We start from the raw sequence: 19,353 nt of genomic DNA, 5'->3' as shown, positions 1-19,353 counted from the left end.
ATTTATAAGCTTTAAGATCCACAGGATCAATCTTTCCCTAGGAGAACGAGCAGTCTTCTTCCATTTTAACAAACAAAAGAAAAATCAAAGAGCTCCACTGATCACAACAAAAGCTTAACACTGCTCTATTGTATTACATAGAGAATCATAGTCTTCAAATATCAAGTGCTGAGCCTTTTTTTACTCCATAAGGAGAAGCAGATACAACCAAAACTACACACACACACACTTATCAAAGCAACTGAAGAATAATCAAGAAGCCGCCACAACCAAACTACTAAACGCACAAAAATGTACAAGAGCTTGAGGACTCACTGATGGACCATAAGCCCATGAGTGTGCCCATACGCGAGACAAGATACAGGAGAGACAGAGAGATCACAGAGATTTTGGAGGAAGATACAATCTTTCCTCAAGTAAACGAAACGATCAAAGCAGAAACTCTGGCTCGGTTAGACTTCCAGAAAAGTTAACTTTACAACAATTGGGGAACTCCAGGCCAGCTTCACTGCATCTTACTTCTGTCACTTGTGGAAGAGATCTTACATCTAGATACTCCAAGGAACTGCATTTCTCCAAAAGCTTGCTTATCCCTGTTACTGTGATCTTTGTGCAGTTGCTCACCTTTAAAACCTTCAACCCCAAAACATCGTCGCTCCCCAAATCCCTGAAAGCAACGTCAGTGATCTCTTCACAGCAACCTATATCTAGAGCCTCCAAGTTCTTGCACTTCTTCAGAATGCAGCTAAGGGAAGAGTCAGAAATATTCAAGCACCAATCCATCCTCAAATTCTTGAGACTATCTTTGCAAGATTCTGCCAGTAACATGATAGATTCGTCAGAGATGTCTCTACATCCACCGATTATCAGAGTTTCCAGATTCTTGCAAGACTGCGCCAGGGACAATATAGACTCGTTCCCGACTTTGTAACAGTCTAGCAATTTGAGCGTCTTGAGGGAAGATGCACAAGCTTTAGCCATGCTGGAAACACCAGCGTCTCCGACATTGCTGCATTTATTGATGTCCAAAGATTTAATCTTTCTGCATCCCTTCACAAGATCAGAAAGGCCTGAATCAGTGATATTGGTGCAGCCTTGTAGACCGAGAGCTTCCAGATCACGGCATCTCTCAGAGAGTGATTTCAGCGATTCGTCGGTGATGAAACGACAACCCGCTAGATGCAATGCCCTTAGATCATGGCAGCCTTCTGCAACAGCTGATAGTCCTTTATCCGAGAGCTTTCTGCAGTAGGACACATCCAAAAACTGCAGTAAAGAAAGACACCTCCCAATTGAGGCCAATCCAGTATCTGTAATACCTGTTCCCATAAGCCGAATGATTAAGCTCAGTATTGCCACACCATCACAACAACATATATGAGCTCATCTAATTTGTTACTAGAAAGGTCTATTTGTGAAAACAAAGACCTTAGTAAATTCAGACAGAACCATTGGTGCTGAGGAACATTCATATCTAAAATAGAATGAGCCAAAGAAGAACTCAATCATAGAAATATAATCATTCCAGGTCATACTTCCTCTCCTAAGACGCTTTCTAAACTACAACCCCTTAAAAGCTAATGGATTGCAGCAAATCAGAGATCAAATCAGACACCTGAAGTGTCTTATAAAAACCATAGCAGCTACATCTTAACCATCTATAACCAATTTTTCCAGTTAAAGTTTAATCGAATCAGAAATGGAACCCAAAGAGATAAAAAGAAAAAAAGAATCTTTTTTTTGTTGTTGTTGTTGTTGTTTAACCCCAAAAAGTAGATACCTTTACAGTTATGAAGATTAAGAACTCTGAGACACTTGAATCCATCAGAGATAACAGCAAGGTCAGAATCAGTGACACCTGGATAAAAAGACCTAGAGATTGACTGAGACAAGTCCAATTCGACGATTTGAGTGAACCTAGAGGCAAGACGGCGGAGCATATGTGGACCAGCACGAGCCGCCAGCTTCTTCCGGTCGGTGCTCTGCAGATTTAGCCACCTCTTGCAGACCAAACCAAACAATTCCTTGTCCTTTTCACTGTCAAGCCTCGACAATACCCATCTGAGCTCGTCGTCGGTTAGTGCTTCGTTAACACATACAGACGACATGACCGGAGAGATCAAAATCAGTAAAAAAAGATTTCGAATTTGGGATTAGGACCACTACGAAATGAAAAGCCCCTAATTTAACCTCTCTCCTTCAGTTACTATCTTCGTCTTCTTCTTCTTCTCTGGCTGGTTAAATGGGCATTAGATGAGCCATACTGATCGTGTGGTACAAGGAAAGCAACACCAGATGTTGTGAAAATGACGCAAAGATCCCTCATTTCTGAAATGATTCCAATGTTAGGTGCATGGGCAATTCAGGTATTTTGGCATTTGGTACAAGGAGATGCGTCTTATCATTGAGAGCACTTCTAATGGCTGTTTGTTTATGTTCTGTTTGGTCAGTAAGAGACACTCAACAACGAAAGTCAACGACTTTGAGATAGAGAGAGAGACATTTAATTGTCTTCCCACTTTTGCTGGCTTGTCTTCTTCCACCTTCTCATCACCTTGTCGCTTTCAAATTCAGTCATATTAACACTGGTTTTAATAATAAACCAAAAGAGTATATCCTTCCCAACTCTTTCAAAATTTGGAACTCTTTTAAGTCGTTACCGCAACGTAATTGCTAACAATGGTGTCAAAGTTAAAATCTTTGTACACCGTTAACTCAATCTTAAAATGGGAATCAATGTGTGAATCAACCGAACTCGATCCCTAAGAGTAGAAACTCTTGAGACCCATCATATGAGTTACGGAAACGTACTTCTTCTACATCCTCTGTTTCTATATCGAGGTTCGATGTATCGACAACAACCTTGCACGAAATTGGTTGCTTATCACCAACTATAAGTGAGCATGCTTCGTAAACTCCATTCCCAGGTGGTAAATTCAGCAGCGACGATGTCTGAAGTGAGATCTTCCTTCCTTTGATAGTTATATCTTGTGTTCTCACCCTTGAGATAACCCTGTGTGGTCTGCCGAGGAGCTCTGTTACATACCTTACATCTCCTGAAGCAAGAGCTTGACGGACTCGTGTGGACGAGACTTGTCCTCTTTCTTTTGACTTTGAGTCCTCCTCTGTGTCTGCATTTCCAGAGGCTTGGTTCTCATCCATTACAGAGTTAATGATGTAAGCGCTGATACCATACTGTTTGCATAACCTCACAAGTTCAGAAGCGTCACCGGAAGCTCTATATCCAAACCGGTAATTTTCGCCTGTGGAGAAACAATTGTTTTTAGAATGAGAATTTTAGGAGAGAGGAGGGAACTTTTGAGATACTTGTTTGGTATTCACCTGCCACAACTCCGCAGACTCTGAGCTCTCTTGACAACTTCTCGACAAACTGTTGTGGGTTAAGATGTCGAACACTGGCAAACTCAATCTCAAATTCTACTGGTGCTATGTTCCCACAATAACATGCCCAAGAGGAAAGGACCCGGTTTCTATCGCATTTGGCTACTATTGATGCCCTGCTCATTAGTTGCCACAGAAGAGGGTCCAAACAAATTAAAAAAGCATACTTTACTAGCAGAGGAAGATCAGTAGAGTCACAGTCTACTGGTGTAACTAACTTCGATAGATAGGATGCTAGGTTAATTGGTAGGGTGGAAGAAGAAAGCTAAAGAGAGAAGACGTTACCTAGGTTTCCAACCAAGTACATCAGCCATTCCAACAAAAGACAATAGATATGGAGTACCGACTCTTGCAGCTTGAATTGCAAGCTCTCGGTGACCGATATGCAGCGCATCAAACTTCCCTAGAGCAACAATGCCTCCTACAAATATGATTTTGTTTTGTCAAAATAAAAGGCAACACAAAACAGTAATTACCAAGCTAAGAGACTCACTGGAAACTTAAGCAACAAAAATTCACAGGGCACTTAGATGCATAAATTATCAGTAAACATCTAATAGAGCGGCCCTATATCTTGATATTGTAGCGCCAAAGAAACCTCTATGCAAATGGAACTTCACTAAAATACAGTAGTATCCTATCAGTAGTTTACTTTAATCACCAGTCCACAGGATAACTTGCTAATGGGAACTTGGAGTCAGATGAAATATGCAAGCAAACGATACCTGCAACTGGCGAAAGCCCTTCAACAAGAAGCTCAGGAGCATCGTCTCCCTGGCTTCGGAAAGAAGAAATAGACAGATACTTTAGTAAAGACTCCGATTTTGAGTTGAACAAAATTTTAAATTTTTAACACAAATCTATCTTGTTTAGTACATAGCGCTCCAAGTCCTTGGAATCTCACATCAAACAATCAGATTTTAACGTCGGAAGAGAGATGAGAGAAATGATTAAAAAACCTGAAACAATTGTGAGGAACTGGGATTTTTGCAGTGAGACATAGACAAAGACTTCATCCGCTGCTGCAATTTAGCCGAAGAACGTCTGAGCACGAATGAAGAAGACTGCCCAAAAACCTCAGCACCGAGCGTAGGAGGATGACGGTGATCCCAACAATGCACGAAGGCACGAGAGCCTCCGCATAACATGGTCTCTGACTCTACTTCTCAAAAACCCCTTAAAAAACCAAACTTGCTCTCTCCGAAACTCTTTGCCGGAGCTAAACATCACCGGTGACAGGTGTCGTTTAAACAGTTAAAGCTGTGGTATATTTCATATCCACGTCAAAGACCTTCTCTTTAGCTGAGAGGGTTTGCACATTCCCAAATCTTTATCCTTTCCTTAACAATAACAACAAAAGTCAAAAACATTGGGTACACATTGTGTTGTTGTAGCTTTAAGTAAATAAACCAAAATGGCAAAATCATATGTTCAAGCTTCACTTCACAAATGGAACACCAGAAGCAACATTCTCAGCATACTGTACATACTCTACTCCAAAAAACTGCTTCAGAAAATGCTCCTCGTACGGTATTCTCTGAGCAAAAAAACGCCACACGACAACCGTGAACATAACCGTTGAAATGGGATTACAAAGCATAACTTGTGTCCCAACCGACCAGATGAGAAACCCGCAGTAACTTGGATGCCTCATTACTCTATACACACCGTGAGTCACAAGCCTGTGATGCTCTTCGTGGCTAATCTTTATCAGGTGTGTAAACGATTCTCCCGCTGTTATTATCGCTGTTTTCCTGATGATTTCTCCGACGATGATCATTACGAGTCCAAAGTTGCTGACCCACCAGTGTTGTTTCAGCCCCGGGAAGAAGGTAATCTCGGTTATGTATTCGAGCAGCGACACAAGCATTGCTAAAGCGTAATGCTTGCTGATCAAAAGCGAGCTAAGAGTTACATTTGATGGTCCGTGAATGGCAATGGCTAGAATGTATTCGGATGTGTGGAAGAAGATTAGTGAGAGTAGCATCTGAGATAAGTGTCTGATGCCAGTGTCACTGAAGATCTCTGTCAATATAATAAACCAATGGAGTGGTTTTTCTCTCCTTTTTAATCAATTCTTATGCTAATCCGTTAAAAGAGTAACTACAGACCTGAGAACGAGGCGGATGCATAGTGTATCAGTAATGGAAGCCGGTTCTCGATAACAAACCCGAGGGGATCCAAGAACTGCATATCCACCTACAAAAGAATTACACCGAGAAGAGATAAAACTCAATTAAACTGAAGATTCTTAAACCTGAAAGTTTCCAATCACTCAATTTATGTAACAGCATGAATCTATAAGATAAAGAAGTTTTTAGCATCAAGAAACATATGAATCTTGATCAAAGTATTAATCTTCCCCAAGGAAAGACAAAGTAGAATCTTGATCCAAAATCGATTTGTACTATCTCTGAGTTGTCCGAGTATCATTAGTCTGACCACACATTTAGCAAAGCATTGAAAACTGTAAAGTGAATACTAAAACTACAGTCTTCGTGGACATTGAATCTGACATAAAGATAAGCATTGATACTATAGTGTACATAAACCCCAAACCAACAAATCAATCGCATTGCAAGATTCATACAAGGATCAGCAATCACTACAGCTTATCCTTCAGAAAAGGGTTCCCTTGATTTATAAACGGATCTTATGAGAGAATCCTAGCGAAGTAAATCCATTGTAGAAAAAACAGAGACGATGAAATGAACAGAGCTTAGGAGGGGCCGAGGGTTATAGAGAAGTAAAGTATACAATCGAAATCGAGAGCTTCGGCCAGAGGAATTTAGTAAAATCAGGGAATTACCCAATGCTGAGGGAGATCCAAAGAGATGATCGCGTGGACGTCTGAAGTTAAAGGAAGAAGAAAGTTTATACCTTTTGTCAATCTTATATATTTTGAGAAGAAGAAAAACATAAAACCTCTAGGGGGTAACAAATACTCTAGTCACGTGCGAGCCACGTGAGCCATACAGTTTCATCGATCTCTTAAGCTAGTCTCTCTCAAAGTCAAAACCAAAAGAAAGAGAAAACTATCGCTAAATTACACAGAACAAAAAGATGGGTCACATGAGAAAGCAGCTCTTTGTTTTGTTGGCTGGGAACTTGGGACCTCTGTTCGCAAAAATGAGTCTGCCCAAGTTTTGAAGGAGTTGTTGTTTCTTTGCTTTCACATGGACTCTCAAAAAAGAGTTTTGTAGCTTAAGCTATGGGGATGTTGGGTTCACCAAGATTCACAAACGCCTCTGCACGGGCCATCCGACTCATGGCTGCGTTCCACGACACCAAGTTGTTCAGAAAAGTGTTTATATACCTAGCCCTGTCGTTCTAGCAACCGATTTAAAAAAACACACACAAATTTAGCCTTTCGAACAAAGAAAAAGAAAAAGAAACCATCAATATAGCAAAGCTAGGTTTACCTTGTAGTCAAGATAATAAGAGTGCTGCAAAGTAACATAAGAAAACGAAAGATATTAGAAGATTTAGTTTTTTGTTTGTTTCTTAACTGTTTCTTTTTTTTGTGAGTATGAGAGAAGAGAGGAGATAGTTTACCTCCCACACATCCAAGCTGATGATTGGCTGTAACAACAAAAAAGAGATGTGATTAAAGAGGCAACATCAAGTTTAAGAAAGAAATTTCACACGAGAATAAATGAGACTGTGCTTACAATATCGTCCCACACGAGTGGGTTAATTGCATTTGAGGTTTTGACTACCTCAAGTCTTCTCTCTTCCCTCTTCACTGAAGTTCCAAGAGGAAAAAATAAGAATCAAGATTTTCCAGTTTCTGAGTCCGGTTGACTAATAACAAGTGAAAAGCTAGTAGAGTTACTCACAGACGAGCCAGACCCAGCCGGAACCAAACTGACTAAGAGCTGCATTAGTGAACTTTTCTCTGAAATTTGTGAAAGAACCGAAATCCTTGTCAATCTGTTCAAGAACACCCTTTTGAGGCATGTCTCCACCACCAGGTTGCATCGACTCCCAAAAGAAATCATGGTTATAGACCTAAACAAAGAACATCATCATCAATTTTGCCTCTAGCGATGTAAAAACAAGTTAGAAAGTAAGTACCTGCGCAGCGTTGTTGAACTCGGGCAAAGGATTCCCATTGTTGTATGTTGCCTTGATAAGCTCCTCCATGGTGTATCCATAGAGTCTATCATCTTTCCTCAACTGTTTATTCAGATTGTCCACATAACCTCGATGATGCTTACCCCAATGCACTTCTAGTGTTCTTCGACTCATATATGGTTCCAAAGCATCCTTATTCAAATAACATTTCTTTGATTAAAAACCTCAACAAAATCATTTCTTTGGCTGTTTGGCATATCCCTAAGATCAAGACCAATCTACTAGCAAGAGACATACACAGTAGATTGTATATACAACTTTACCCTAAACTCACCAGACAATTCAGCCAAATTAACCAACTTCACATAATATTTTGTGCTTAATCGAGAACAGCAGATGGATTATAGAACAATACACTGAGAATCCGTATGCAGCACGAAGATAAATGTAACTACCAAAGTAAGTGTTTAAGGCTAAATTTGCACTTACGAGTGGATAAGGAGGTGTCTTTAGACCATAGTAAGCTTCAACCTTGAAACCAACTCGAGACCTAAGAGAGCATCTTCTCTGCTGGTTACTCTAAAGAATGACGAACAAACAAACAAAAAAACGAAATTTGAAAGCTTTAGTGATTCAAAGAGACAGATTCATGTGAAACAGAACGACAGTAATTTCACTGTATCATAAGGGAAAAAAAAAGGAAATCGAACCAGATTGACGAGCTTGGAGGATTTCAAACGTATACTAGAATCTGGAATTGTACAGAAACAGCTTGTCGTCACAGCAATCATTGTTCCGCTAAAATCTCACTTCCGCGTCAAACACAGAGAGAGCTTCTTCACCCCTGGGCTTATCAATCTATTTGGTTCAATCCGGTTAATGCTAAAAACCCAAAAACCTAGAAGAGTTCACTCCGGTTAACTACATTAAACCGGTAAATCGAACCGGAAAGATCAACCTGAAGCAAAAAGGGTTTTAGCAAATACTGACGATCGCACATTGTAACCGAACGAACAAAAAGCGTATATTTCTCTATCAAGCCGTGAGCTAAAAGGCTAAAACCCCTCTTCATATAGATTTCAAAGACCTTTTCCGTTTAATTCCGTTTGATTCCACTGTCGATTGAATTATCTGAATTAATCAATGGCCGGGAGGGCTGCGACATCGTCGGCGAAATGGGCGAGAGAGTTTTTCTTCAGAAGGGTCTCGTCGAATCCTCTTGGAGCGACCCGAAACTGTTCTTCGGTTCCTGGAGCTTCCTCTGCACCCAAAGTTCCTCACTTTTCCAAGAAAGTAAGTAACGTTGTTGGATTTCTTGATAAATTCATCTCATTTTTGCTTTAGTCGTATCATATTGGAATCTTATTCGCTTCAGGAATTTAGTTTAGATGAAGCTAAATACAAGAGTTCCAATTTTTGTTCTTAGCACTTTATCTGGTGTATTAGAGTTAGATCATTGATGCTATTTCATTGTACTAGTCAAAGTGTTTAACTTTGAAAATTGTTTAGGGAAGGATATTGACTGGAGCTACCATTGGTCTTGCCATAGCTGGGGGAGCTTATGTGAGTACTGCAGATGAAGCAACCTTCTGGTACTTGCTTAAATAAGTGCCCTGAAACGTTACATATCTTTTTTCTTTTGTAATCTTGTGTTAGTTAACATTGCTAAGGCTTCCTTGTAGTTAGTTACTTTGCGGTAATCACTTTGTTTTTTACCTTTTCCTTATCTTGTGTGTGTTGGACAGTGGTTGGCTATTCAACGCAACAAAGGTTGTGAATCCTTTCTTTGCTCTTCTGGATGCTGAGTTTGCGCATAAGCTGGCTGTTTCTGCTGCTGCTCGGGGGTGGGTACCTAGAGAAAAGAGGCCTGATCCAGCAATCTTGGGACTTGAAGTTTGGGGAAGAAAATTCTCAAACCCAATTGGTCTTGCTGCTGGATTTGACAAAAACGCTGAGGCTACAGAGGGGTTGCTAGGAATGGGATTTGGTTTTGTTGAGGTAGGGTCTGTAACTCCTGTTCCACAAGAAGGCAACCCGAAACCACGCATCTTCAGATTAAGCCAAGATGGGTGAGACTCTCTAATCTGTTCTTGTTTACTTACCTTTAATGATTGAAGAAGCAAGAGTTCCAACTAAAAGACTTATGTTCTCGCCCCTCCAGAGCAATCATCAATAGGTGTGGATTTAATAGCGAAGGCATTGTTGTTGTTGCAAAGCGGTTGGGTGCTCAACATGGTAAAAGAATGTTGGCGGAAACATCAGGCACTTCGTCATCTTCAGGCGAAGAAGTAAAACCAGGGGGCAAATCTGGACCTGGTATTCTTGGTGTCAACCTTGGAAAGAACAAGACGAGTGAGGATGCTGCTGCTGACTATGTCCAAGGAGTTCATAACTTGTCCCAGTATGCTGATTACTTGGTAACAAACTTCGTATTGTGATATATTGAACTTTCATTTGATCTATCTACCATAGAATTCTCTGTTCCTAATTTCCATTTCTCTTCAGGTGATCAATGTTTCATCACCCAACACTGCGGGGCTGCGCATGCTTCAGGGAAGAAAACAGTTGAAGGACCTTGTTAAGAAGGTTCAAGCTGCTCGAGATGAGATGCAATGGGGTGATGAAGGTCCTCCTCCTCTTCTCGTAAAGATTGCTCCTGATCTTTCCCGAGGAGAGCTTGAAGATATTGCAGCGGTACGTTTTACAAAAAAACGAAAACACATTCGACAGTTTCCAAGTTAATGGCTCTTACAACGTTGTATTGGTTTGTGTAGGTGGCTCTCGCTCTCCATTTGGATGGGCTGGTAAGTTATCTTTTCATATGAACTAACTTCCGTTTCATCAGTGTCGATTAGTGAAGCCTTCAAGCTGTTTAGCGTAGTGTAGCAAAAGCGTTCAAAAGTCACGCTATGCTGCAAATCAGAATGTTTTTGATGATGATAATACTATCTTTGTCTCTCCTGTAGATCATATCTAATACAACAGTCTCAAGGCCAGATCCTGTAACCAACAACCCTGTGGCAAAAGAAGCAGGTGGTTTGAGCGGGAAACCGCTCTTTACTCTCTCCACCAACATGTTGAAAGAGATGTACACTTTGACACGAGTAAGTTTTTTGCCAAAAAAAATGATGATCCAGTAGTGACTGAGGAATTAAAAACATTTCTGATTTGGGGTTTGTGGATTTTTTTCATGGTCACTTCCTTAGGGAAAGATTCCATTGATAGGCTGTGGCGGGGTTAGTAGGTAAACCTCTTTGAACATACTTCAGTCCTCAGATGCTCTAGTTGTGAGAACAAAAGAAATGATTTAAGATGATTCTTTGTGTTTTCAGTGGTGAAGATGCTTACAAGAAAATAAGAGCCGGAGCTACTCTTGTTCAGCTGTACACTGGATTCGCGTATGGAGGACCTGCCCTCATCCCACAAATAAAGGTATTCCTTTCCCATAAAGACCGATCTGTTTTTTTCAACTAGGATAGTTTAATAAGCATAGAAATTTTCTAAAAGCCAATTTTACAATGTAAAAACTCGTATTAGACCAAATTCTTGAAGCTTTTGGTATCAAAAACATCTCTCTTTGTTATAAGCACAACTAACTCTGCATGTTGACGACCTTGAGGTCAGATTGGTACTAATACTCTTGTCTTTATGTTGCAATAGGAGGAACTAGTGAGTTGCTTAGAAAGGGATGGCTTCAAGTCAATCCATGAAGCAATTGGTGCTGATCACAGATGATAAACTCAAAGAGCAATACCCAGAGGAGGGTTACCTTTTTCTTAAAACGACAACACAAAGTTGTATTTAGTTTCACTGATTCAGTTGTTTCTTTCTTCCTCAACAGTAAGATTATGGCTTTTTGTCTCTGTTCTCTCGTTTTATGGGAAACAACTAGTAACACTTTCTTGTCAATCCACTACTGTTTTTTCAAAATTACAGCACAGGTTCTTACAGCACATAAAACACAATCCGATTGAGATCATAAATCATAACATAACTGATTGGACAAAAACATTAGCTAACTCAGGATAGGTTTCAATAATAAAAGAACTAGAAAAGAAGAAATTTCACGACGTGGTTGCAGCTGATAACTGTTTAACTTTGGCCTGCAAGACCATCCCGGCTTCATCTGCCACGCTTTTCTTTTTGGCTGCGACCTGCAATGAATGAACATCATTCTTGAAGTTAGCAACTAAAATCTTGAGTAAATTATAGATGGTAAATATAGGTTCTCCAACAAAACAAAAGAGTATTGACACAATTTGGCAGTGACGCAAGATTGATGTGAACAATACTGGAGCAAAAAAAGAAGAGAGATCATAGCACTGGTCCACTAGATTCTGCTTTATACTGAAACGATACTCGTAACTACTAACAAATACAGGAACAGCGGTTCAAATGCGGAGTTTAAGTAAAGACTCTACTTAGTGTATATTATGTATGCGTGCTTGACAATGTGAAGAAAAGGACCAACCAAAGGGCTTCTTTGATTATGTTGACTGCATTCCTTAGCAGCCATAAAACTTAAAGCCCTCAACTGTTATCTACAATGGATCAGTCACTGAAAGATTCAAGTAAGAGCCTAACCCCTCGTAATAGAATCAGACTCCATTCTATATTTACTCATTTCACAACTTTGTAAAGGTTAATGAGAACAGTGGCATTCTTCTATAAAAGTATAGTTCTAACTTCTAATGCACTATAGAGCCGTATGAAAGTAAAGTGTAGGCCTTTTTTTCTCTATTTCCACCCCAGGATCAATCTAAACACCACATCAAGCATTTGAAAGTTGCCAAGAGAGTGAAATTTACCTCAAAAAGTTGGTCAAAGTTGGATTTGAGCAAGTTGATCTTCCTCTGACAATAGTCTTTTCCATCATCCATAGTTTTCTACAAAAATGCAAAAACAAAAACAAAAAAAAAAACTTGAGCTACACTAGGAACGAGCCAAATAAAACAAAATCATCATAATCCAGTTCTTATTGTGATCGCATTACCTCAATAAAGTAACCAGTGCCAATATCAACTAGAACCTTATCAGCTTCATCAAGTGTCCCAGGCACGTAGAGTGAAGCAGTGAGTGGTACAAGCATCTTCTTACCTGCAAATTTTTCAATTTTTTTTTTAATTTCAAAATCATCCAACGCTGAAAAAAAATATCAATACTGAAAGAAGAAGTAGATGCGAAATAGAAAAACCTTGAGGTCGAAGAGAGAGATCGTTGAGAGCGGCGGCGGCCGAATCGAGACGAACGGTGGCTGTACGGATGTTGTTGAGACTGTCCTGAAGAAGATTCACTTCCAGATCCGCTTGTTCCTTCAAAGCTTTCAGCTGATCGATTCCCATCTTCTCCATCTCTCCTCTCGATGATGACGACGCCATTCTTTCTCTCTTTCTCTTTCTCTTTCTCTTTCTCACAGTCGCGTCTGCGAATCGCTGAAACTCTATTTTTTTGTCAAAAGCTTGGAGACGACGAACAAAGTCTGGCCCGTTAAGTGGAGTCAATGAAGTATTCAGGCCCATATAGACCCATTTTAGCCGTTTCTAACATTTTCCGAGGCTTTATATATGATTAAAGAAAATATTAGGGGAGGTATTGGTTTAGGATGTAGAAAGAATTTTAATGACTTTAAAAGTTAGGTAAAATATGTTGTTATTCAATCAAGACTTTTAAAAACTTTTTAAAAATTTGGTGTTATTGGTTGTGGATTTGTAAAAAGTTATCTAAAATCTTGATAAATCTAGTGTTATTGGATTAAGAGTTTTATAAAGTCATTAAAAGTTTTATATTATTCAAGTAAAACAAAAGAATCTTAGATTGTTAATGAATTCAAATTTTATGTTATTGGTTTTAAGTTTTTATATCATTTCTTTCATAACAAAAGTCATGAAAAATCTTTCATAAAATAGAAAGATTTTACAAGATTAGTAAAAACAAATCATCAAGATTTTAAAAAACTTCCTAAACAATCTCTTAGAATCCTTCATTTTTAACTTTCAATTTTCTATGATTCTAACAATCAGCAAGAACATAAAGTCATTAAAATTCTTTCTAAATCATAAACCAATACCTCCCCCTTAGTATGTGTTCTACCCTGATTCATTTTAATTCAATACAAAATTATAAATATTCACTGATTAAAATTTAATATATTTTTTTTAATAACATCATAATTTATAAGAAAAAAACTGGGGAAGACAAATAGAGATTTTCTTTTACACACAAGAAAAAAGATTAATATATAATTTCGGTTAATCAATGGATTTACCAAAACTTTTTTTGTTCAAATTTCTTAGGGGTGATATAGATAAAATTTATTAAATATAATTTATTATGATAAAATTTTTACACAGATAATTTGAAAATAAAACTAACATAGCTTACAACAAATCCAAAACTACATAATATTAATTAAGGATATGTAGATTATATCCTTGAATTTTGAGACATTCGGATCCAAATTCATGAAACATCTAATTTGAAACCAGATCTAACAATATTCACGGATATTTGAATCCACAAATAACTAAAAATGTTAAAGCTATAATAAATTTTCAAATTACCCGAAACCGTATCTGAAAGTTCTGGATAACCTAATTTTTGAATCGGATATTTTGCTCACCCCTGATTTTAACAGCGTAAATTCTAGTTTAACTTCTTTTTTTCAAACTTCTACAGTATTTGCATTTAGCAAATAGAAAAAAAAAACAAATAACAATCATATACATCAAAATTGAAACTTCCATACAGATTATTATTTACAACCAAACAACAAATGTAACCGGTTGAAATAATTAATTAGTTGCATAGTTTTACATTAGTAACTAAACAAATAAGATGTAAAAATGTGTTTCTTAATTAGTTGAAAATGAACAAACTATATATCTTGATAATATTTCTTGCCCCATTTTTTGATATGATATCGGATTCGTAAATCAAATTGTGACACTAATGTGTGTTTAGAGTTTAGACATCAAATATTCTGAAAAATAAAGATTAAAAATGAAAGCATTTGACAGTAGTACATTTAAAACACGGCACTAGTAGAGCTGGTAGAGTGAGGTGAATGAGAGGCCATTTACTTACATGTGTCGGTCCAAAATGCGATATATGTATATGAGAAATATTAATACTCGTACAGTATATGAATTTATATGCCAGCCTATAAAAATATTTTTTTCGGGTAGAAAAGATCAAAAAAATGGGACCATATCATCAATTATTGGGGTTGGGGTCATTTAGATGATTTGACAATAAAAAGGTACGGACTTTTTATTTTTTTATACGAGTCGATGATCACTAAGATCCCCCACCTCATTATTATTTGCATTAGTGTTAATTACTAGTACTACTAATTAAAGAAATAACAAAACACCAACTTTTTGTTAACATCTTTCCATTAATGGATTATTTTTTTTGATGGCGAAATTTGTTTGATTCTTTGATTGGTTAGTGCGACCTAAATAGTCTAACAAACATATCTAATCACGTTGACAAATTTTTCATCAAATATAATTGTAATAATAAATAAATTCTGAATTTAATACATTACTCAGCAGATATAGCTAGGATCGAGCATATGAAACCACTAAACTAAATAATGATCTACCGCATTAGTTATCATTATCTTTACTTTGAGTCTATATATGTTTTTTTGCATAAGTTTACTATTTCAGTTCAGGGCTTAAAAGTTAAAACCCACTATTACGATTTACAATACATACAGTATTTTTTTTTTGTTGCCAAAAAATCAAAATAAACATAAAGCTAATCGTCTGGTGATGTATATATAAACATCTGAAGTCATATTCACATATGGTTTTAACAGTGAATTAATCTTTCTCTGACTAACGTGACAAACGAAACTTTCAAAAGGCACAAAAAAGGCAACAAAATTGAAGAATTCAGAATTTCAGACACAACTGGTTAAGTCGTCTTTTCATATTTTTTTTTTTCAGACACAACTGGTTTGTCTTTTTTTTTATCCTCTGTTCTCGCATTTAAATCAAGACGCGAAACCCAAAGAAAAAACAAAAAAAAACCTCTCAAAATCCACAACACATAACATGGATTATAAAATGGTTCACTTCAAATTCATAATCATCTAGTTCGATTTCAACGAAACAATCACACTCACATAAAAAATGCTATAGTCTAGCAAATAAATGCAGAGAAAAGAAGGAACAATAATGAAGTCGAAAACATTTATTAAAAATATATAAACTGTGGTTTAACAGCTTACGCCAAATGCTTCACCACAATTGTAAACACATCATTACACAAATTAGCACCAAACACATAATATATCTGGAATTTTAACGACGGCTCTGTTTCGCCGGAAAACAAACCAGACAGAACAACAACAACAACAACAACAACAACAAAAGGACAAAACGAAACCTCCGCGGTTTCTGAAATTTTCCCTTTTGTTCTAAACAAAAGTAATCTTCCTCCAAAAAAAAACATTCTTAAACCCTAATTTAACCCTAATCAAAAAAACAATACTTAAGGCTAAACGATACTCTCAAATCACTTGACGAAGATTCTGAAACAAAATCAATCTTCAAGAACACACACAACAAATGACGAATAAGATAAATAAATATTTATATATATATATATACCAAATTAGCCCTCGAAACCTACTAAAAGGGGCTTAACTTGTTAAACAAACACCATCAACGTGGATCTTCATCTCTTCGACCCGACCCAGGAGATCCACCGGATAAAGAAGCAAGCAAATTAAGATGACCCGGAAGATAATTCCCAACTCTAGCAGCTGAAGCTTCACCCATTGCAGCTTGTTGTTGTTGTTGCTGATGATGATGAACAAACAAAGGTTGTTGATGATGATGATGATGTTGTTGTTGTAAAAACATCTCTTGTACTGGAGCTCCTCCTCCTGTAAAGCTCCAAACTTGTCCAAAATCAGGCCTCGCCGGAACAGCCCAGAACCCAGCTGGCGTCGTCGTCGTAAAGCTCTCATCTTTACCACCGGAACTATTATTATTATTGTGATTATGATTATCCTCATCAGCTCTGACACGTTTCCCAAGTATAAACGGTGAAGAGGAACCAAGTAAAGTGGTGGGTTTATGATCAAGAAGAGAGGAAGACAAAGAAGTAGAATTGTTGGATCCACGGATTGAGACAGAAGCAGTAGAGAAACTAGCAGGAGTTGTACCAGTTCCTGTCGCAGCTATAATAGAAGGCTCAGCTTGACGAAGTAACCATTCAATAGTTTGACCATCTGATTTGTGACCAAGCTCTCTTGTTAGCTGAAACACACGAGCTGCGCATATAATAGGCATACGGATCCTTCTCCCTCTTCCATCGACTTTGCTGTGTCGATCTTTCGCAGGTGGTTTCTTCACCACGACTGAAGAAGACTGTTGTTGCTGTTCGATTAAAGCTGATCCGTTTGATGATGAGGAGATCATAACTCCGTTGTTGTTGTTGTTGTGAATAGACATGGTTTGGTTGCGATCTGGGGTTGTTCTTCTCTCTTTTAGTATTATAATTTTTTGTACTTAACAGTGAGAGAAGAAGCAAATGATTGAGGAGGAGGAGGGAGGGAGCTGGTGGAGACAGGGAAGGAGAAGCACATGGGTGTGGTGGGTCCTTTTTTTTTTAACACAGCTCACCATCTCTTACTTTTTTTTTTTTTTTTTCTTTTTTGAGGGGACATTTTAGAGTTTTTTGTCCCGACGCGGTGGAGTGCACTCGCGTTATACACTTCCGGTGAAGAAGGAGGTCGCGTAGGGACCACGCTCCGGCAGGAGAATTTAACACTGGGAGGGGGGAGGGTAGGGTCTTCGGTCCTCCGGTTTCTGCTACGTGCATTTAATGAGACGTTTATCCATCCCACGTCACCTATTCACTACTAATTTTTACCTTTTTCTATTGAGTTTATTTTTTTAAAAATGTAACTACATCTTGTTTTGGTGGTTGATTTTGAAACAATATGTATAGTTTTATATCGATGACATGATATTGGTACAAATCAATATAGACCACATTATGTTACATGTAAAAAAAACTAAACTACGTACTATGCTGACCATTGTATCGTTTTTTAGATGAAGTTAACTATATCATCGTTTTCGGGACAACAAATTTTTACTGTTTTCGTAATTGAAAATTGAAACTACTAAAACGGCATACAGTAAAGAGATTTAATCTAAATACACACTAAAAAATAAATAAAAATCTGGGGACGACTAATCTGGTTATTAGTCTTTTAGACTTTTTAGCTAATGTGAACATTTCTTTTGTACTTGCGTGAAAATTAATCTTTTGTAAGAAGAAAAAAAAAGTTGTTTTCGTATAAGAATTGAAAAAGATTGAACAGGGGACAAATCAGTGAGGTAATTGATTGGGTAAGTAGACTTTGACATCAAAACTTATCTAAGTTATATAAAGCTTTTTGGTTCTTTTATTTATTTATGTTTGGCAATAATTTTTGCCACCATTATGAAACTCTCCGCTCTCCAGTATCACGTGTTTTACGTGAAATGTCAGAAATCGAAAGCTCTCAGATTATTCAAATTCCTCTGTCGTCGACACGGGAATTAAAATTACATATACTTATGAATTCAATTAGTTTTTTTTGTTAAAAGGTATTCAATTTTATAAATAAGTGTCCAATGGGCTATTTCCGGATTCAGGCCCATTATATTCTCCATAAAACTTAAACTAAATATATCAAACCAAGTAAAACTGTAAATCTAAATTGACATGGGTATTGAGTGTAGGTTTGGGATTAATATCCATATCTGAGGATATGTGTATTCATATTTGGTATCCATTTCAAAAGAAAATATCCAGCCAAATAAATATAAATATGGTCATTAAAATGATGGATAAAACAGATATGAATAATGCTAAATTTTAAAATAGATATCTGTTTTTTTGGGATATCCGGTATTTATATATAGATATCCAGTATTTTAGTCTAATATATATATATATATATATATATATATATATATATTTTTATTTATTTATTTATTTACAGATATTCGTGAAATTTCTGGATACAGATAATAAATTAAGGGATGTGAATATCCCAAAAGAAACTGGTTAACAGGTCCAGTAAGGTCCATAATTGTTTGCATTAAAGTAACTATAAATTTGCATCAGTTGGAGAAACTTGCTATATTAGAAACATCACCCACCATATCATATCATGTCAAAAACGTATAGTTTTGTGTTAAACGTGTTAGCATCTTTTGCTATATAAATTATATAGTTTTGTATCCTGTATTATATAGTTCCGTAGATTTGTTCATTGAATATACTAATATTTTTGACCGACGACATCCCAATACGTATATTTGTATGTATTAAAGAACATTAATGTAGTCATTGTGCTATACTTAGGTTAACCTTTGTATTCACTTCCTCCCTTCTCAACCAATCAAAATTAACTATCTAATATTTTATTTAAAAATACATCAAAATTAAATTAAAAAACAAAACAAATTAAAGAAACAAATTATGTATACTTTTATTTAATAAAGGTTAAATATTGACTTGGTTTAGATTTTACAATTAAACCAGTTTATATATCAGTTTGGGTTTATTAATGAGAATTAGGGTTTAGATTTTATAATTAGAACAAAATTATATATCAGTTTGGGTTTACAAATGTGATGGTTAGGGTTTAGATTTTACAATTAGAACGAAATTATATGTCGGTTTGGGTTTACAAATGTGATGGTTAGGGTTTAAATTATACAATTAGAACGAAATTAGATGTCAGTTTGGGTTTACAAATGTGATGGTTAGAGTTTAGATTTTACAATTAAAACAAAATTATATCACGGTTTGAGTTTATAAAACAACAGTTTAAGTTTTTAATTTTATAATAATGTA

At 36.9% G+C, this 19,353-nt stretch overlaps 7 protein-coding genes across 9 annotated transcripts; 1 reads left to right on the top strand and 6 right to left on the bottom strand.

Annotated features, from left to right (window-relative positions):
• Window positions 1-98: 98 nt before the first annotated feature.
• LOC104736346 (uncharacterized) lies at window positions 99-2,833 on the bottom strand. Its single transcript, XM_010456310.3, has 2 exons — window positions 1,781-2,833; window positions 99-1,319 (listed from the first exon to the last, which is right to left on the bottom strand). The coding sequence occupies exons 1-2, from the start codon at window positions 2,106-2,108 to the stop codon at window positions 430-432; spliced, it is 1,218 nt and encodes a 405-aa protein (XP_010454612.2). The 5' UTR covers window positions 2,109-2,833; the 3' UTR covers window positions 99-429.
• On the bottom strand, window positions 2,627-4,889 carry LOC104736347 (FAD synthetase 1, chloroplastic-like). 2 transcript variants are annotated; one of them, XM_087481206.1, is made up of 5 exons: window positions 4,362-4,889; window positions 4,128-4,176; window positions 3,688-3,823; window positions 3,343-3,518; window positions 2,627-3,263 (listed from the first exon to the last, which is right to left on the bottom strand). In XM_087481206.1, exons 1-5 carry the CDS (start codon window positions 4,548-4,550, stop codon window positions 2,746-2,748), a joined length of 1,068 nt encoding a protein of 355 aa, XP_087337332.1. In that variant the 5' UTR covers window positions 4,551-4,889; the 3' UTR covers window positions 2,627-2,745. The 2 variants fall into 2 exon arrangements, with proteins under 2 accessions (XP_087337332.1, XP_087337333.1); XM_087481207.1 differs by having other exon boundaries at window positions 4,128-4,180; window positions 4,362-4,742.
• On the bottom strand, window positions 4,721-6,322 carry LOC104736348 (protein-S-isoprenylcysteine O-methyltransferase A-like). Its single transcript, XM_010456311.3, has 3 exons — window positions 6,212-6,322; window positions 5,514-5,601; window positions 4,721-5,427 (listed from the first exon to the last, which is right to left on the bottom strand). Exons 1-3 carry the CDS (start codon window positions 6,320-6,322, stop codon window positions 4,841-4,843), a joined length of 786 nt encoding a protein of 261 aa, XP_010454613.1. The 3' UTR covers window positions 4,721-4,840.
• Window positions 6,276-8,473, bottom strand: LOC104736349 (superoxide dismutase [Fe] 3, chloroplastic). Of its 2 annotated transcripts, XM_010456312.3 has the most exons (8): window positions 8,190-8,473; window positions 7,969-8,058; window positions 7,480-7,671; window positions 7,242-7,413; window positions 7,074-7,147; window positions 6,958-6,984; window positions 6,825-6,848; window positions 6,276-6,732 (listed from the first exon to the last, which is right to left on the bottom strand). In XM_010456312.3, the coding sequence occupies exons 1-8, from the start codon at window positions 8,268-8,270 to the stop codon at window positions 6,607-6,609; spliced, it is 786 nt and encodes a 261-aa protein (XP_010454614.1). In that variant the 5' UTR covers window positions 8,271-8,473; the 3' UTR covers window positions 6,276-6,606. The 2 variants fall into 2 exon arrangements, with proteins under 2 accessions (XP_010454614.1, XP_087337334.1); XM_087481208.1 differs by lacking the exons at window positions 6,825-6,848; window positions 6,958-6,984 and having other exon boundaries at window positions 6,276-6,769; window positions 7,065-7,147; window positions 8,190-8,348.
• A 9-nt stretch (window positions 8,474-8,482) lies between these two features.
• On the top strand, window positions 8,483-11,409 carry LOC104736344 (dihydroorotate dehydrogenase (quinone), mitochondrial). Its single transcript, XM_010456307.3, has 10 exons — window positions 8,483-8,772; window positions 8,989-9,071; window positions 9,225-9,548; window positions 9,641-9,896; window positions 9,985-10,173; window positions 10,254-10,283; window positions 10,446-10,583; window positions 10,686-10,723; window positions 10,812-10,911; window positions 11,140-11,409. Exons 1-10 carry the CDS (start codon window positions 8,623-8,625, stop codon window positions 11,212-11,214), a joined length of 1,383 nt encoding a protein of 460 aa, XP_010454609.1. The 5' UTR covers window positions 8,483-8,622; the 3' UTR covers window positions 11,215-11,409.
• On the bottom strand, window positions 11,369-13,010 carry LOC104736345 (prefoldin subunit 5). Its single transcript, XM_010456308.3, has 4 exons — window positions 12,674-13,010; window positions 12,473-12,576; window positions 12,288-12,365; window positions 11,369-11,633 (listed from the first exon to the last, which is right to left on the bottom strand). The coding sequence occupies exons 1-4, from the start codon at window positions 12,996-12,998 to the stop codon at window positions 11,544-11,546; spliced, it is 597 nt and encodes a 198-aa protein (XP_010454610.2). The 5' UTR covers window positions 12,999-13,010; the 3' UTR covers window positions 11,369-11,543.
• A 2,656-nt stretch (window positions 13,011-15,666) lies between these two features.
• LOC104736343 (transcription factor TCP7) lies at window positions 15,667-17,473 on the bottom strand. Its single transcript, XM_010456306.3, has one exon. It carries the CDS (start codon window positions 16,947-16,949, stop codon window positions 16,155-16,157), a length of 795 nt encoding a protein of 264 aa, XP_010454608.2. The 5' UTR covers window positions 16,950-17,473; the 3' UTR covers window positions 15,667-16,154.
• Between the last annotated feature and the right edge of the window lie 1,880 nt (window positions 17,474-19,353).

Source organism: Camelina sativa, chromosome 13 (genome assembly GCF_030686135.1).
Source record: "Camelina sativa cultivar CO46 ecotype springtype chromosome 13, ASM3068613v1".
Classification (NCBI taxonomy): Eukaryota; Viridiplantae; Streptophyta; class Magnoliopsida; order Brassicales; family Brassicaceae; genus Camelina; species Camelina sativa.
The sequence above is the reverse complement of the archived record's forward strand: the minus strand, read 5'-3'. Positions and strand labels throughout refer to the sequence as shown.

Excerpts from the sequence above, each read along its gene's own strand:
- LOC104736349 (XM_010456312.3), bottom strand. The coding sequence starts at position 8,270 with ATGATTGCTGTGACGACAAGCTGTTTCTGTACAATTCCAGATTCTAGT. Across the intron at positions 6,985-7,073 it reads CACTCGTGTGGGACGATATT|CCAATCATCAGCTTGGATGT; the intron begins GTAAGCACAGTC and ends TTGTTGTTACAG. Across the intron at positions 6,733-6,824 it reads CTTATTATCTTGACTACAAG|AACGACAGGGCTAGGTATAT; the intron begins GTAAACCTAGCT and ends ATCGGTTGCTAG.
- LOC104736347 (XM_087481206.1), bottom strand. The coding sequence starts at position 4,550 with ATGTTATGCGGAGGCTCTCGTGCCTTCGTGCATTGTTGGGATCACCGT. Across the intron at positions 4,177-4,361 it reads GTTCCTCACAATTGTTTCAG|GGAGACGATGCTCCTGAGCT; the intron begins GTTTTTTAATCA and ends TTCCGAAGCCAG. Across the intron at positions 3,519-3,687 it reads GTACTTGGTTGGAAACCTAG|GGCATCAATAGTAGCCAAAT; the intron begins GTAACGTCTTCT and ends ACTAATGAGCAG.
- LOC104736348 (XM_010456311.3), bottom strand. The coding sequence starts at position 6,322 with ATGTTTTTCTTCTTCTCAAAATATATAAGATTGACAAAAGGTATAAAC. Across the intron at positions 5,602-6,211 it reads TGGATCTCCCTCAGCATTGG|GTGGATATGCAGTTCTTGGA; the intron begins GTAATTCCCTGA and ends ATTCTTTTGTAG. Across the intron at positions 5,428-5,513 it reads TGCATCCGCCTCGTTCTCAG|AGATCTTCAGTGACACTGGC; the intron begins GTCTGTAGTTAC and ends TTATATTGACAG.
- LOC104736343 (XM_010456306.3), bottom strand. The coding sequence starts at position 16,949 with ATGTCTATTCACAACAACAACAACAACGGAGTTATGATCTCCTCATCA.
- LOC104736345 (XM_010456308.3), bottom strand. The coding sequence starts at position 12,998 with ATGGGCCTGAATACTTCATTGACTCCACTTAACGGGCCAGACTTTGTT. Across the intron at positions 12,577-12,673 it reads TCTCTCTCTTCGACCTCAAG|GTAAGAAGATGCTTGTACCA; the intron begins GTTTTTCTATTT and ends AAAAATTTGCAG. Across the intron at positions 11,634-12,287 it reads ACTTTGACCAACTTTTTGAG|GTCGCAGCCAAAAAGAAAAG; the intron begins GTAAATTTCACT and ends CATTCATTGCAG.
- LOC104736344 (XM_010456307.3), top strand. The coding sequence starts at position 8,623 with ATGGCCGGGAGGGCTGCGACATCGTCGGCGAAATGGGCGAGAGAGTTT. Across the intron at positions 10,174-10,253 it reads AGCTTGAAGATATTGCAGCG|GTGGCTCTCGCTCTCCATTT; the intron begins GTACGTTTTACA and ends TGGTTTGTGTAG. Across the intron at positions 10,724-10,811 it reads GGCTGTGGCGGGGTTAGTAG|TGGTGAAGATGCTTACAAGA; the intron begins GTAAACCTCTTT and ends TTGTGTTTTCAG.
- LOC104736346 (XM_010456310.3), bottom strand. The coding sequence starts at position 2,108 with ATGTCGTCTGTATGTGTTAACGAAGCACTAACCGACGACGAGCTCAGA. Across the intron at positions 1,320-1,780 it reads TAATCTTCATAACTGTAAAG|GTATTACAGATACTGGATTG; the intron begins GTATCTACTTTT and ends TTATGGGAACAG.